General features: G+C 40.8%; 1 protein-coding gene and 1 non-coding gene across 5 annotated transcripts in view; both read left to right on the top strand.

Annotated features, from left to right (window-relative positions):
• LOC138971618 (2-hydroxyacyl-CoA lyase 2-like) overlaps window positions 1-16,910 on the top strand; it is a 70,881-nt gene that overhangs the window by 39,383 nt on the left and 14,588 nt on the right. For 3 of the 4 annotated variants that reach the window (XM_070344391.1, XM_070344392.1, XM_070344394.1), the window contains one exon: window positions 14,379-14,576. Coding sequence is in view for 2 of the 4 variants with exons in the window: in XM_070344394.1 (XP_070200495.1) it covers window positions 14,379-14,386 (8 nt within the window). In the remaining 2 variants the exon portion in view is untranslated. Of the gene's footprint in view, window positions 1-13,967; window positions 13,992-14,378; window positions 14,577-16,910 lie in introns of those variants that run through there. The other variant, XR_011457308.1, reaches the window with a different exon arrangement.
• Trnat-ugu (transfer RNA threonine (anticodon UGU)) lies at window positions 13,234-13,306 on the top strand. The gene has a single exon. It is a non-coding gene; the product is annotated as a tRNA-Thr (tRNA).

Raw genomic sequence — 16,910 nt, forward strand, 5'->3', positions numbered from 1 at the left:
CACAGAACTTTTCGTTTTACCTTTTCATAGGCTTTTGTGTTTGAAAATCTTTTTTTCCAAATGAATCTGAAAAACATTGAGTTCAGTTTACATATGATCTTTTCGGGTATAATCAAAGCTTGCAACGCATGTGTTAATTGAGGGATCAAAAGTGATTTTACAAGGCAAATCTTTCCCATTATACTGCAGTTTCTCTTAGACCACTTAATCATTGTGCTCTGAATATGATTAATTTTTTCTGTCCAATTTTCTTCGATTTCCGAGGCTTCTAAATTATTACTAAAATATATACCAAGAATTTTGACTTTTGATTTCCATCTGAAGCCACATGGCTGCTCCTCAGAGTACTTCTGTGAACCCAACCACATGGCCTCCGATTTCAGTCTGTTCACAGCCAGTCCTGAGAACTTGGAGAAATATGACACCAATGTCAGAGCATTTTGCACATCATCAGTGCCTTTCAGAAAAAGCGTAATATCATCAGCGTACAAGATCATTTTCAATAGTTTTTCTTGATTAGTACTATTGGCTGATGGCAAGAATACCCCTTTAACTGACTGATCTGCCCTCATCTTGACTGCCAGCAGCTCTAAGGCGAGCACGAAGGCCATTGGTGAGAATGAGCAGCCTTGTCGAATTCCAGCGTTCATTTCTATAGGCTCTGACAACCACCCCATATAATTTACACAACTTACTGTTTCGTTCATGAGCGTAGTGACCCATCTAACAAAAGTGTTACCAAAATTGAAGCGTTTAAAGGCATACATTATGTATTCTTTTGATATTGTGTCGAAAGCAGCTTTGTAGTCTAGAGCTAGGAGTAGCCCTGGTTTGTTCGTTTGTTTGAGATGTGTAATTATATCATCAATCATTCTAACTGCTGTGCTACTATTTCTGCCTTTCATAAAACCAAACTGATTTTCATGAATTATTGTTCCAAGCACACTTTTTAGGCGTACTGCTAGACACTTTGCCAGTAACTTATAATCTGAGTTTAGTAAAGATATTGGTCGCCAGTTATTCAGATCATCCCTTGACAGTTGCTTCCCTTTGTGTATTAATGTTATAACTGCTCTCTTTTGGGTCGGAGACATTTGACCATTATCAAAAGCGGCGTTCAAGGAACATATAACCATTGTCTTTATCTGACACCAGAAAAATTTCATAAAACAAGTTGTTAGACCATCTCCGCCTGGTGCTGAGCCATTTTTCATTATTTTTAAAGCCTTTGTAATTTCATCTTCAGTTAAAATGCCCTCAATGCTATTTTTCTGTTCTTCGGTCAATTGTGGAACTTCTACGTCTTGTAAAAACATTTCAACATATTGTTCATCAAAGTAATAATTCTTTTTTTGTATCTATTTGAATAAAAACGAGTTTGCTCTTTTACAATATCTTGTCTTTTTTTCAATACTTGTCCCTCCTCATTAATTAGTCTATCCATTACTTTACTATTTGCTCGAGCTTTTTCTAGGTTGAGAAAATATTTAGTGTTTTTTTCCCCGTCTTCAATAAATTTTACACGTGCCCGTGCATGGGCACCTTTTGCTTCTCTAATCGCATACAATTCCATTTCTGTTTTATACTTCTCCCGTTGATCAACTAATTCTTTGTCTGTCGGGTTAAGAGCCAAATTCTTCTCTATCTCATCTAATTCAGACTGTAACTCTGCTTTCCTTCTGTTTGATAATTTGTTCTTAGTTTTACAGTATGCCATGCACCATTCCCTTATTTTAATTTTGCAGAGTTCCCATTTTAGTTGATCATCTATTTCGGTGTTTTCATTAGCATAGTCTGTTAATAGTTTATTCATTGAGTCTACAAAAGTTTTATCGTGTAACAAACTGTCATTAAATTTCCAATATGAGGGTCCCCTCTTGATTTGAGACATGTTATAGGAGAGGGAAACGAGTCTGTGGTCAGATTGTGCAACCGAGTGAATTTCACATTCTGTTACCCTATTTAATACTGATTCTGTGGCAAAAATATAATCCAGTCTGCGGGCGATAAAAGGATTTTTCCTTGACCATGTATATTCTTTTTCTCCATGGTGAAATAATCGCCACACGTCTATTAACTCATTCTGAGCCATACAATCACGGAATGTGTCAATATCTTTTTCGTTGTGATTTTCACCACTAATAATATCTGAATCATTGTCCATCACACAATTAAAATCCCCACACACCACACTATAGACATTTTCCGGTTTACTGACCTGGTTTCTTAACTGTTCAAAAAAGCGCTGTTTGTTCTTATGTTCTGCTGGTGCATATACGTTCCAAATATACATATCGTTATCATTAAACACAACGTGAATACCAATAATCCTTTGGCTTTTGTAAATACACTGAATTTCGCCTGCAAAGCCCTTCTTTATGAGTATCATCTGTCCCATACTGTGACTAGTTTCCCCTGTATAATACAGTGCCCCTCCCCATTCTCTTTCCCACGCTGCTGCATCGTGTTCTAAGATATACGTTTCCTGAATACATATTACATCAAAATCTTTTTTCCTTAAATCACGGAAAAATGTTCTTCTTTTGATGCTGTTTCTTAATCCATGGATATTAACACTAGCTATTTTAATAGTTCCCATTTTAGCAAGAAATTATCATTGCTTAAATCGCTTTAAGAAGAAATCGAAGTCCATAGGGCGTGCCAACGATCCGTTACCAGAAGACCAACCTATCATCCCCTAGCCCCTCAAGTGATCACAGCCTCAGAGGATGTTGATGATGGGAGGTTCTGGGTGCCTGGAGTGTTCACCGTCAAGCTGTCGGCGTGGTCCTCGATGCGCGCTGACTTGGCTGGATCATCAGCACCGGACGGAGAACTGTGAGGCCGCTTCTCTCTTGGCAGTGAATGGGATCGAGGGAAGTTGATCTTAGCCTGTGTGGAGTCTGAAGCGCGTCTTCCAGAAAGTCTCCTTGGAGTAAGTGGGGAAACCGGGAGGGGGGAGGAATTGGGCGGGGGCATGGGAGTGGGAGGGGGAGGGATTGGAGAGTAGTGGGTAGGAGCTGATCCTGGAGTGCTGCTGTGTGCTAGACCGCCCACCAAGGGCAGGACGTTGTTGCTTTGGCGTTCAGGCTTATCGGGGTTCGCTTGCTCTGTCGTGACTTTCTGAGTGAGACCTTCTTCCCCAACGTCGCTATCCAGGAGTGTGCATGCCGGGTCCCCGGCCTTGTGTCCAGGTTGCTTGCAGTCTCTGCAGATGACGTCATTAGTACATATCGCTGCTCTATGTCCCTTGGCGAAGCAGCGGCTGCAGACAGAGTTTTCTGGCTTGTCTTTCTGTTCTCGGTGGTATAGGGTGACAGAGGCACTTCCGATGGAGACTTTCTGTGGAAGGGGCTGTGAGGGGATGGCTATGTAGATGAACCGTCTCCCCGTGAGCCATCTGGTCAGGCCGCCATTCTCATCTCTGTCTCTTTCCATCATAAGCTTGGAGTGGGACTCGCAGCCTAACTGGGACAATTTTCTTTCTATTTCCTCATTGCTGTAACTGAGTGGCAAATTGCCGATGATCAGCTTGGTTGTTCTGCTTTCTGTGACGCCTTCCGGAGTTCTTACAATGTAGGGATTTTTGTCGAAAGGGCTGATGGTCTGATTTCTCAACTTGATGCCTCCTAATAAGAGATCATGTCGAGCCTTCACAGATTTCGGGTACAGGCGCCATAATCCACCAATACGCTGAGCCCCGATTACTGATCCGTAGCCACTGGTCTTTTCAGCACTTCCGCATATTTCGCGTACAGTGTACTGAGTGTCTGAATCAGGGAGGTTTCTACATGGGATAAACACTGGAGGGGTCCCCCTATCCGGCCCTGGGGCACTCTCAGCACCTGTGGTAGCCGCCGCCATTGAGCTGAGTGTGTATGTGTATTTTCCCCCTTTTTCTGTATGTTAGAGTGTGTGAATACACAAGGCACACTTCAATCAGAGTAAATTCAAAGTACAGATTAATAACGAGAAAAAGTCAAAGTACAAAGTACAGGTAAAATAGTGGTGTTCAGGGGTGTCGAGTTACCAGCGCCTGTGGTTGCACTGCGTTGGGTTTATCGGAGCGTGTCCGAGTAAACACACTCAGTCACAGTCACTCAGTCACACACAGTGTGAACACACTTAGTCACACACAGTGTCAAAAATACGCTATGCGGGACAGCGACGCGAGGCGACCAGCTACGCTGGTATGAACACTGCCGTGTTTCTCGTGTGTCCCGTGCACTAGTTGAACAATGTGGCCACGTAGGAACAAAATATGGCTAACTCTACAATGTTACCGATATAAACAGTGTCAAACACACAAAAACATGAAAAAACAGCATACAAGACAATTACCAATGTGGTGAAGCACCACCATCACCGTTCTTGAAACAGCACAGAACTCCTGGTATGAACAGACAAGTCACAATCCTACGAAAAAGAGAGAACCAAAAAATTGCGACTGCTCGCCGCAACAGCTCACCTCGAAGTGATATTATTATTATTATTATTATTATTAATATACAATTCTCACCGGGACGATTTACACGCCGATTGTTTGTTTTTTACACACACACACACACACACACACACACACGCACGCACGCACGCATGCACGCACGCACTCACGCACGCACACACACACACACACACACACACACACACTCACACACACACACGCACGCAAGTTAATAGCCTAACTGAAGACATCATGTTAATCTGAAGAGAATGCTAATTTCTCGCTGTTTTAAAGCTCAGAGACTCATGACACAAAGCACACATGCTTTAGAAGTTTCTCTTTTTTAAATTCAATCCTCAAACTTTTGCTATTGTAAGCGTAAACACACACAGATAAAGAATTAAACAAAGTCATAAAATACAAGATGCTCCCCCGTAAAACTCCCCGCCACATTCACTGGGCGAAAAGTGGTGTTTTGTATCTTACAAAACTACTCAAAATCCCAACATAACTTCAAGTTTCAATGGGTTTATTACATTTTGGTGTTCACGACAACGCCAGATTTTAATTTGGATTTTGTTGAAGTTATCGCTGCGATATTGCCTGGAATTTCAGCGCGTTTTGCGACAGTCAAAACATCATGTTAAACCATGTTACAGCATGTCTGTAACGTGCAAAAATGCCAAGTGTTGATGGCATTAAAGCTTTGGTTTTTAACGCCAAGTAACATCATGTTGTCGTAAATTTAACTTGCAAAACTGATTGTTTTGGTGGTGTTACAGCTTGCTTGTAATGTGATTTCATTCATTTCATTTCATTCCCTTGACCAATTTGGCCGTCGGGGGGGGGGGGGGGGGGGGGGGGGGGGGGGGCATGAGGGATGACGAGACAGCAGTGTGATTAATGTGATTACCATCATGTTATTGCTGGTTTAACATGCAACACCCCATGTTATGTTGGCGTTAAAGATTGCTCAAATGCCTATTAACACCATGTTAGTTGGTGTTAGGCTTGATTGTTAATGTAAAAAAAACACCATGTTATGACGTTCACATAATTGTTTTCACCTGGATGGAATTTTGCGGAAAAGAAAGCATGTTGTTTGGGAATTGTGTGCGGGTTTCAAGCTTGGATATTGCACTTTGCTGATTTGTCACAGGTCAATTTACATTTAACAATACTAGTTTTCAAATGCATTATCCTTCACACATTATGTAAACATCTTTAACATTAACACTTTGGTTGTAAAAGTATTGCACTTTATTCAAACAGAACAAAAACAAAAATGCTGATTCACAATGTACAATAGCAAAGAACTATTTTGAGTGGAGACAGTGTTTATCCACACTATAATTGGATAAGCTAAAATAAATTATTTAAATGGGTGAAGGCCACACCAAATGAAAACACACCATCAGTAAATTACTTCCCTTGTGAGTAAGAGCGTCATACCCGTAAAAGCCATGTCAGTTTTAGCCCATGTGAGTGTGTGTGGGGAAGGGGGGGGGGGGGGGCAGATGCCATGTGAAAACATTGGCCACAGATATATGCTAAAAATTCGCCCACAATGTGACCTTCCAAGTTGAAAAGGGCTAACTCAACTTCATGTTTGGATGTCATCGAGTCCAACATGTCAGTTCCCGCAGTGGGGCACTGCGGTTATGAAATTAAAAGCCCCTCCTGTTTTTGGAACCGCAGGAGCTTTCTAGTTTGCTGTTAGGTAGATTTTTGGTTCCTCTTTCCTGTCATGCTCTCTTTTTCTTCATAAATTCTTTTCTTTTTTCTGCCTTCTTGCTCATTCACCTGTATTTTTTCCAAAAATCTCTTGCCGCTTGTCTCGCGATTCATGTATAGTTTAATCTGTTAGTGTTCTGATGTAAGTCCAGCAGTAGATAGGTTAAGCCTATTTTAACATACTGGAAACTGGTAATCTTCCAGTAGGTATTAATTTAGTTTTACTAAAGCCTGCTGGGACACAAGTAATGGGTTAGTGCATTTGTAAACAGGGATCGCTTGACAAGTGGCCCCCTTCATCCCCCCCTTCCTCGTCCTGATATGGCTCTGCGTAGTCGGCTGGACGTTAAGCAACAAATAAACAAACAAACAAACAAACCAACATGTCAGTAAAGTTTGAAAGCCCCAGATTCATAAACATCTGAAAACTGCTCAAGGTCTTTGCATCACGGCACATTAAAAAAGTAAGAGTTAGTAAGACTAACCTAACTGCTATGGTGAGGCAATAATCACTCGTTGATGAAAAATTATTTGAATTCTGAATTACGAACAAACAAAATACAGTGGGCCCCCCTTCAAACCCCCCTTTCAGGCCTCCAAGAATAAAAACAAGTCGCGTAAGGCGAAAATACAACATTTAGTCAAGTAGCTGTCGAACTCACAGAATGCAACTGAACGCAATGCAATTTTTCAACAAGACCGTATACTCGTAGCATCGTCAGTCCACCGCTCATGCTCATGGCAAAGGCAGTGAAATTGACAAGAAGAGCGGTTTAGTAGTTGCGCTGAGAAGAATAGCACGCTTTTCTGTACCTCTCTTCGTTTTAACTTTCTGAGCGTGTTTTTAATCCAAACATATCATATCTATATGTTTTTGGAATCAGGAACCGACAAGGAATAGGATGAAAGTGTTTTTAAATTGATTTCGAAAATTTAATTTTGATAATAATTTTTATATTTTTAATTTTCAGAGCTTGTTTTTAATCCAAATATAACATATTTATATGTTTTTTGAATCAGAGAATGATGTAGAATAAGATAAACGTAAATTTGGATCGTTTTATATTAAAATAAATTTATTACAATTTTCAGATTTTTAATGACCAAAGTCATTAAATAATTCTTAAGCCACCAAGCTGAAATGCAATACCGAAGTCCGGCCTTCGTCGAAGATTGCTTTACAAATATTTCAATCAATTTGATTGAAAAATGAGGGTGTGACAGTGCCGCCTCAACTTTTACAAAAAGCCGGATATATCAAAAGTATTTATCGAAAAAAAAGAAAACAACGTTCCCAGGAACTCTCATGTCAAATGTCATAAAGATCGGTCTGGTAGTTTGGTCTGAATCGCTCCACACACACACACACACACACACACGCACGCACGCACGCACGCACGCACGCACACACACACACACACACACACAAACACAGACACACACACACACACTCATACACATACACACTGAAAAACACAGACACACACACACAAACACACACACACACACACACACACACACACACACATACATACACCACAACCCTCGTCTCGATTTTTTTAAAAACAGATAGAAAGAAAATAAAGAATAAAGGAAAGAAACAAGCATAGAATTAAAAAGAAAGTGAAAAGCTTCATGCTCCACATCTCCATTCAAGAGACTAGCTTGTCTTGTCGCCTTTTTGTTTTAACACCACACAAGAGCATTCTGATCAGTCATCGCTCAACGGCTATCGCCAATGAGCGGTTTTGCTGCTAGCATTGGTCACCTCCCTTGGCCCAAGGGAGAGAAGCGTCTTACCTCCCTGGCGCGAGCGCAAGAGGACACGGGTGAAAAATCGCTTCTTTGCGATGTGTAAATCGGTACTTTTCTATTTAATTTCTGCAGCTTAGGTAACTGCGCCATGTGTAAAAGATGGGTACCATATGATTCGGACAAACCTCGACACCACAAATTTAAAACAAGTCGCGTAAGGCGAAAATACAATATTTAGTCAAGTAGCTGTCGAACTCACAGAATGAAACTGAACGCAATGCCATTTTTCAGCAAGACCGTATACTCGTAGCATCGTCAGTCCACCGCTCATGGCAAAGGCAGTGAAATTGACAAGAAGAGCGGGGTAGTAGTTGCGCTAAGAAGGATAGCACGCTTTTCTGTACCTCTCTTTGTTTTAACTTTCTGAGCGTGTTTTTAATCCAAACATATCATATCTATATGTTTTTGGAATCAGGAACCGACAAGGAATAAGATGAAAGTGTTTTTAAATTGATTTTGACAATTTAATTTTGATAATAATTTTTATATATTTAATTTTCAGAGCTTGTTTTTAATCCGAATATAACATATTTATATGTTTTTGGAATCAGCAAATGATGGAGAATAAGATAAACGTAAATTTGGATCGTTTTATAAATTTTTATTTTTTTTTACAATTTTCAGATTTTTAATGACCAAAGTCATTAATTAATTTTTAAGCCACCAAGCTGAAATGCAATACCGAAGTCCGGGCTTCGTCGAAGATTACTTGACCAAAATTTCAACCAATTTGGTTGAAAAATGAGGGCGTGACAGTGCCGCCTCAACTTTCACGAAAAGCCGGATATGACGTCATCAAAGACATTTATCAAAAAAATGAAAAAAACGTTCGGGGATTTCATACCCAGGAACTCTCATGTCAAATTTCATAAAGATCGGTCCAGTAGTTTAGTCTGAATCGCTCTACACACACACACACACAGACAGACACACACACACACACACACACACACACACACACGCACATACACCACGACCCTCGTTTCGATTCCCCCTCGATGTTAAAATATTTAGTCAAAACTTGACTAAATATAAAAAACAATGAAGACTATGCGCAGTTACCTAAGCTACAGAATAAAATAGAAAAGTACCGATTTACACATCGCAAAGAAGCGATTTTTCACCCGTGTCCTCTAGCGCTCGCGCCAGGGGAGGTAAGCAGGGCTAGCAGCAAAAGCGCTCATTATCTCTCTGAGCGGACGCTACAGTCCTACTCGAATCTATCAAAATAAGAATACAGAGTTATCTCCCATATGTTTTTCGCGGGCACTGATCCAGGGGCGGACGAGGGGGGGTGCACAGGGTGCAGGTGCAACCCCCCTCCAGCAAACAAAAAAATAAAATAAAATTTGGAAAGCTGATTCTATGACCATTTCTAAGTTCAAATGGCACCAGATGGCACCATTTTGCTTCTTTGGGCCAAAATTTTGGGCAAATTCGGGCGCTTCGCGCCCATCACATTCACTTTCGATTCAAAGTGCACCCCCCCCTTACAAAGCAACTGATCCGCCCCTGCTGATCTAAATTTGAGATCAGTGTTCGCGAGACGAAAATGATTGCAGATTGGCCGACTTCGACAGTGATCTAGATCTCCGTTCTGTTCTTCGTAGTTATGATAAAGACATCGTTCTAACTGAGGTGAAAACAAGTCGAAATTTTGGGACTGCTGCCAGAAGGAGACCGTAATATATGGTTTCATCACTGTCAACTGGCTACAGAAAAAACCCGTCTGCTCCAGTGAGCGCCGAAACCAAACGGTTGATTATCACGTGACACTTTTGCTATATTTAGAGTTGTTTGCACAGTAAATACAGCCGCAAAAAATAGCTCGCTTGAAACTGTCTTACATATCAATTCCTTTGTCATTTAAAAATTCTCTCTTAAATCTTAATCCTTGTTAAATGAAGTTCAATTCAATTCAATTCAATTCAATTCTCTCTCTCTCTCTCTCTCTCTCTCTCTCTCTCTCTCTCTCTCTCTCTCGAGATTAGCACCATCAAATCCTCCCCCGAAAGGACAGATGTCTGTTAAACAAAGCCCTTTTTGCGTACAAAATCCCACCGGGACATTGAATCTAAATTTTGGAAGAAAAACAAATCTAAAAAGTTCTTTTCGAATTAGGATGTTAGCAATTGTCTGGAAGTGTCTTCTAGACAGCCTCCCACAGTCTCTTTACTCTTCGGTGTTCAGGGACACATAGAAATGTCAACTCTCTTCTCGTTTGATAAATTCATGAGACCCGACCATAATTATTGTCTGTGTAATATTTGATGACTGTATTTTAATTATGATTGTTTCCAAGCGTATATTACTATATATTATAATATGTTCTATTAAGTTTTTATTGTGTGTCCCTTTGCTTTCAGGTTGTTGTCTCTGTGTGATTTTAGGCACTTTACTGTGTATGAATGTTAATAATTACAATGTAGAGTATTCCCTCATTCGGCGAGGGCTAAAAAAAACCACCACTGTTTGATATATAATTATGCTTGCTCCTTTACCCTCTAACAAAAATACAGTATTTAGTGCATCCCTCTCTCTTTCTCACTACCTTTCATTTTCTCTCTTTTTCTGTCTCTGTCTCTGTCCGTGCCTCTGTCCGTGCCTCTGGCTGTCTGGCTGTCTGGCTGTTTGGCTGTCTGTCTGTCTGGCTGTCAATCTCTCTCTGTCTCTCACACACACTCTCTCACTCCAGTTTTCTTTCGAGTGAATGTCTACGTGCATTGTCATTAAGGCAGCCATACTTCGGTTTCCTTTTGTCCATGGTTCCTTACGTTCAAGCTACCTTGAAGAATAACCAACTCCCCCGCCCCCCCCCCCCCCCCCCCCCCCCCCCCCCCCAATTTTTTTTTTTTTTTTTTTTTTTAAATAAAATAAAAGTAGCTATAGGTAGTGAAGGGAACTGCACATACACTGCGGAAAAGTGGCTGCAGACTGACAGTGAGAGTGTGAGAGAAAGCTATCGACGTCAGTTCCGTTTCTCACCCTCCTTTCTTCGTCGACAGCAGCGTGTGTGCTGTGTCGTGGCATGGCGTCTCAGCTTGCCAATTTTATCAGAATTCCTTAGAAAAAGTAAAATTGAGTTGATTACATTTGTCAGAATTTTACTTTTATCCCGTATATTTTTTTGTGTGAATAGGTATATGACATATATGCATTGTTGTAACAAGCGTATGGGCACCTTGAAAACCTCGGTGTTTATTCTCGGGTACCTTGGTGTGTACCCACGTATTTTGGATTATGAGACTGTGGTGTCTGTGTTTTTCGTTTAAACAAAAAATCAGTCAATGTCCAGTTTGATTCTTTTCGGCCACCAGATTAATTAAATAGTTTGTTGTCCCTTTCATTTCATCTCACTTAGTGGTAATCCTCCGAAAGCGGCGTATGGCTGCCTTAATGGCGGGGTAAAAACGGTCATACACGTAAAATTCCACTCGTGCAAAAAACACGAGTGTACGTGGGAGTTTCAGCCCACGAACGCAGAAGAAGAAGAAGACTTAGTGGTAAGGCGTCTGCCCCGTGATCGGGAGGTCGTGGGTTCGAACCCCGGCCGGGTCATTCCGAAGACTTTAAAATTGGCAATCTAGTGGCTGCTCCGCCTGGCGTCTGGCATTATGGGGTTAGTGGTAGGACTGGTTGGTCCGGTGTCAGAATAATGTGACTGGGTGAGACAAGAAGCCTGTGCTGCGACTTCTGTCTTGTGTGTGGCGCACGTTATATGACCCTTCGTGGTCGGCTGGGCGTTAAGCAAACATAAAAATCTCACTTTACGTGAGGGAATACGACATCCTAAAGCCTGTGATTTAACCAGGGAAAAGACATAAGCACGTACATACGTATGTGTGCCCGGTGTAATACGAAACCAGATTAATTACATAATTGTTTTTGTCTGTCTTTATGGGGTTTTTTTTCTGACTGTCTTGGCCGTCTACTTTGTTTCTATCGCACTTAATCGTGCACGTGATCGTTGTTTTTACATTTAGTCAAGTTATGACTAAATGTTTTAACATCGAGGGGGAAATCGAGACGAGGGTCGTGGTGTATGTGTGTGTGTCTGTGCGTGTGTGTGTGTGTGTGCAGAGCGATTCAGACTAAACTACTGGACCGATCTTTATGAAATTTGACATGAGAGTTCCTGGGTATGATATCCCTGGACGTTTTTTTTATTTTTTCGATAAATGTCTTTGATGACGTCATATCCGGCTTTTCGTGAAAGTTGAGGCGGCACTGTCACGCCCTCATTTTTCAACCAAATTGGTTGAAATTTTGGTCAAGTAATGTCCGACAAAGGCCGGACTTCGGTATTGCATTTCGGCTTGGTGGCTTAAAAATTAATTAATGACTTTGGTCATTAAAAATCTGAAAATTGTAAAAAAAAAAAAAAAAAAAATTTATAAAACGATCCAAATTTACGTTCATCTTATTCTCCATCATTTTCTGATTCCCAAAACATATAAATATGTGATATTTGGATTAAAAACAAGCTCTGAAAATTAAATATATAAAAATTATTATCAAAATTAAATTGTCGAAATCAATTTCAAAACACTTTCATCTTATTCCTTGTCGGTTCCTGATTCCAAAAACATATAGATATGATATGTTTGGATTAAAAACACGCTCAGAAAGTTAAAACGAAGAGAGGTACAGAAAAGCGTGCTATCCTTCTCAGCGCAACTACTACCCCGCTCTTCTTGTCAATTTCACTGCCTTTGCCATGAGCGGTGGACTGACGATGCTACGAGTATACGGCCTTGCTGCGTTGCATTGCGTTCAGTTTCATTCTGTGAGTTCGACAGCTACTTGACTAAATGTTGTATTTTCGCCTTACGCGACTTGTTTTTGTCTTGGACCGGTGTAACACGAGAAAATTACTCCGAGATTTTTACTACGGAGTAAAAATTTCGTACGAAAAATGTACTCCCTTTACGAAAAAACTACTCCCCCATTACACGAGAAAATTACTTCCAACGACAGGTGTGTTCCGAGTCAACATTTCGGTCGAAGATGTTACTCCCCTGACGAATAAATAACGAGTAAATTATTCCACCCTAACACGAGCAATTTACTGCCCACGCCAGGTGTACGCAGCTTTTACTCCACATGTCCCCTGTTAGTCTTGGTGGTGGAAGGGGTGGAGGGAGGGTAGCGCTTTTTTTATGCGCGAGATCACATTATTGGCATCATCCCTTCGCCCCCATCCCATTTTCGCGTACGAGATTTTTACTGGAAGTACCGGGGCCCTGGTAGCTCAGGTGGTAGAGCACTGGACTTGTGATCGAGAGGTCGCTGGTTCGAATCCGGGCCGGGACGGACACGGGTCAACTTTATGTGCAGACCTAGAGACGGTATCCATCTCCCACCCCCGTGTCACCACAATGGCACGTTGAAGATCTTGGTCATTCTGCCATTAGTGCAGGTGGCTGAATACACCTAAACGCGCAGACACCTGGGTTGCGCGACTCCGTTGCTGCTAGCTTTCCACTGGGAGGAAGCGACCCGAATTTCCCAGCGATGGGACAATAAAGTAATGAAACATGAAAAATGAAAGAAACAAATTGCGGAGTCAAAATTTCGTGGAGGGAGTCATTTTTTCGTACCTTGGGGAGTTCTTTTCTCGTACGAAAGGTGTACTCGGAGTAAAAATTTAGTACAAAATGTTTACTCCGGAGTAAATGTTTCGTGGAGTAAAAATTTTGTATTACACCGGGCACACATACGTATGTACGTGCTTGTGTCTTTTTCCTGGTTAAATCACAGGCTTTAGGTTTGTCATATTCCCTCGCGTGAAGTGAGATGGAATGAAACGGAGGGAGATGTGGAGCAACGCTCGCTAAAGCTTGTGCTACATTATTTATGAAGCACTTGATTGCTTGTCTGCTTGGCTTATGATTTTAAATGCGAGACGGTCTCCAAGGAATAAAATCAGACAAGGAACAGGGTGGAAATGGGGATTATGCAGAAGAAAAAGTGTTCTTGCCAAGACGCATTAAAATAGGTTTTCTGTGCGCCTCTTTTTTTTAAAAAAAGGCTTAGGCTTTGAAGCATTTTGTATTGCATAAATTAAGCGCGTGTATGTATGGGTGTGTGTGTGTGTGTGTGTGTGTGTGTGTGTGTGTGTGCCAATATGTGTATGTATGTATCTGTCTGTCTTTCTGCCCGTTTCTCTGCCTATATTTCTGCCTGTTTGTCTCTCTGTATTTCATAGTTTGTGTCTGTGTTGTTGTTTGTCCAAATCTGTGTTGGTCTGTATAATTATGTATCTGTGTTTCTGCGTCTGTGCCTCTGTTTCTTAGTCTGTCTGTACCTTTCTTTGAGTATGTCTGTGACGATGTCTGTTTGTCTGCCTTTCTCACCATTAATATTTCTCTCGTTTCTTTTCCAGACTTATAATTCCAAGCACCAACGGCCACGTACCAAAACAAGCGGAAAACTACTGCTGCAGAACTAACTTTAAAGTACCCTTCTTTCGCTAACATATCATCGCTTCAATGGCACGCGTCATGTGGCTATTTATAGCAGTGGTGTTGGCACTGGCAACGCTACATTTGTCTTCTGGTGATGCTGTGAAAAGACAACCCAGGTATGTTGATGTAGTCTATTATTAGACAACTTCCTACCCGTGTCAAACACAGCACAATTATTTGTCCAGACTTTTACATCGACTAAACATAGCCCGGTAACTCAGTTGGTAGAGCACTTAACTTGTGATACATGGAATCAACACACAGGAGAGATAGGTTGTTGGAACGTTTGTTGTTGACAAAACAATACATTCACAGCTATTTCGACGTAACGGTCTTTTAGGTGAACAGACAAACACATATTCACATAAAACCTATACTTTGTTTGATTATGCAGAAGAAAAAGTGTTCTTGCCAAGACGCATTAAAAAAACAAAAGAAAAAAGGCTCAGGCATTGAAGCATTTTGTATTGCATAATTTCTTGTTTTTGAGTCACTTGAGAAAAAGTGACTCTATGTAATCGGTCAGTGTTAGTCTGTCCGGCCGGCCGTCCGGCCGGCCGTCCGTAGACACCACCTTAACGTTGGACTTTTCTCGGAAACTATCAAAGCGATCGGGCTCATATTTTGTTTAGTCGTGACCTCCAATGACCTCTACACTTTAACGATGGTTTCGTTGACCTTTGACCTTTTTCAAGGTCACAGGTCAGCGTCAAAGGAAAAATTAGACATTTTATATCTTTGACAAAGTTCATCGGATGTGATTGAAACTTTGTAGGATTATTCTTTACATCAAAGTATTTACATCTGTAGCCTTTTACGAACGTTATCAGAAAAACAAGGGAGATAACTAGCCTTTTCTGTTTGGCAACACACAACTTAACGTTGGGCTTTTCTCGGAAACTATAAAAGTGACCGGGCTCAAATTTTATGTGAACGTGACTCATTGTGTTGTGAATAGCAATTTCTTCCTGTCCATCTGATGCCTCATATAATATTCAGAACTGCGAAAGTGACTCGATCGAGCGTTTGCTCTTCTTGTTTTATTCTGAATTTTGGAACGATGGCAATCTCTTTTTACATTTAGTCAAGTTTTGACTAAATGTTTTAACGTAGAGGGGGGAATCGAGACGAGGGTCGTGGTGTATGTGTGTGTGTGTCTGTATGTGTGTGTGTGTGTGTGTAGAGCGATTCAGACCAAACTACTAGATCGATCTTTATGAAATTTGACATGAGAGTTCCTGGGAATGATATCCCCGAACGTTTTTTTCCTTTTTTACATTTAGTCAAGTTTTGACTAAATGTTTTAACATCGAGGGGGAATCGAAACGAGGGTCGTGGTGTATGTGCGTGTGTGTGTCTGTCTGTGTGTGTGTGTAGAGCGATTCAGACTAAACTACTGGACCGATCTTTATGAAATTTGACATGAGAGTTCCTGGGTATGAAATCCCCGAACGTTTTTTTCATTTTTTTGATAAATGTCTTTGATGACGTCATATCCGGCTTTTCGTGAAAGTTGAGGCGGCACTGTCACGCCCTCATTTTTCAACCAAATTGGTTGAAATTTTGGTCAGGTAATGTTCGACGAAGCCCGGACTTCGGTATTGCATTTCAGCGTGGTGGCTTAAAAATTGATTAATGACTTTGGTCATTAAAAATCTGAAAATTGTAAAAAAAAATAAAAATTTATAAAACGATCCAAATTTACGTTTATCTTATTCTCCATCATTTGCTGATTCCAAAAACATATAAATATGTTATATTCGGATTAAAAACAAGCTCTGAAAATTAAAGGGATAGTATCCGCCGGGAAAAGGCCTTCAGATCGCTTTCAAAGCATCACCGTAAGATTCTACGTTACAAATAATGCTACCACCCATGAGGAATAACTTAACTTTGCAAATTGAACAGTTTTGATAGCTAATTAATTGTCGTAACAGAATCCAAGGAAAGAGCACTCTTGTAATGGTTGGGTGATTTCCCTTGTCAAATGTGTCAACAATGACGTCTTCCTGCGATCATTGTAGTCTGAAAGTGAAAAGGTAAGTGTTAACGTTGTCTGACAGGAAATAAAGCTTTCAATAGGACAAGTCAGTATCAGTGTACAAGTTGCTCTCAGCAGGACTGCAAATGAATCGATCGATGCGAGTCAAAAAGCCCTGTAGCACTCAAAATGATTCGCCCTGACGAAGATCATACTCGTACTTTTAGTTTATGAGCAGTACTCATTCAGATTATCTTGGACATATGTGTTGCCTGTTGGTGATCATTTCAAATATATATATGTCTCTAAAGTTGCGCTTTTACCTATAAGCTTATGCATTTGTTTCAAATTCCATTCATGTCACTGATCGAACACAGGGAACAGTAAACGTGCGAGAGTTCGAAGCAAAGCGCATTCATGTTTCAGACAAATAGAGAGCTCTGAAAATTATGTCTTTTCTCATAATATA

This window comes from Littorina saxatilis, linkage group LG7 (assembly GCF_037325665.1).
Source record: "Littorina saxatilis isolate snail1 linkage group LG7, US_GU_Lsax_2.0, whole genome shotgun sequence".
Classification (NCBI taxonomy): domain Eukaryota; kingdom Metazoa; phylum Mollusca; class Gastropoda; order Littorinimorpha; family Littorinidae; genus Littorina; species Littorina saxatilis.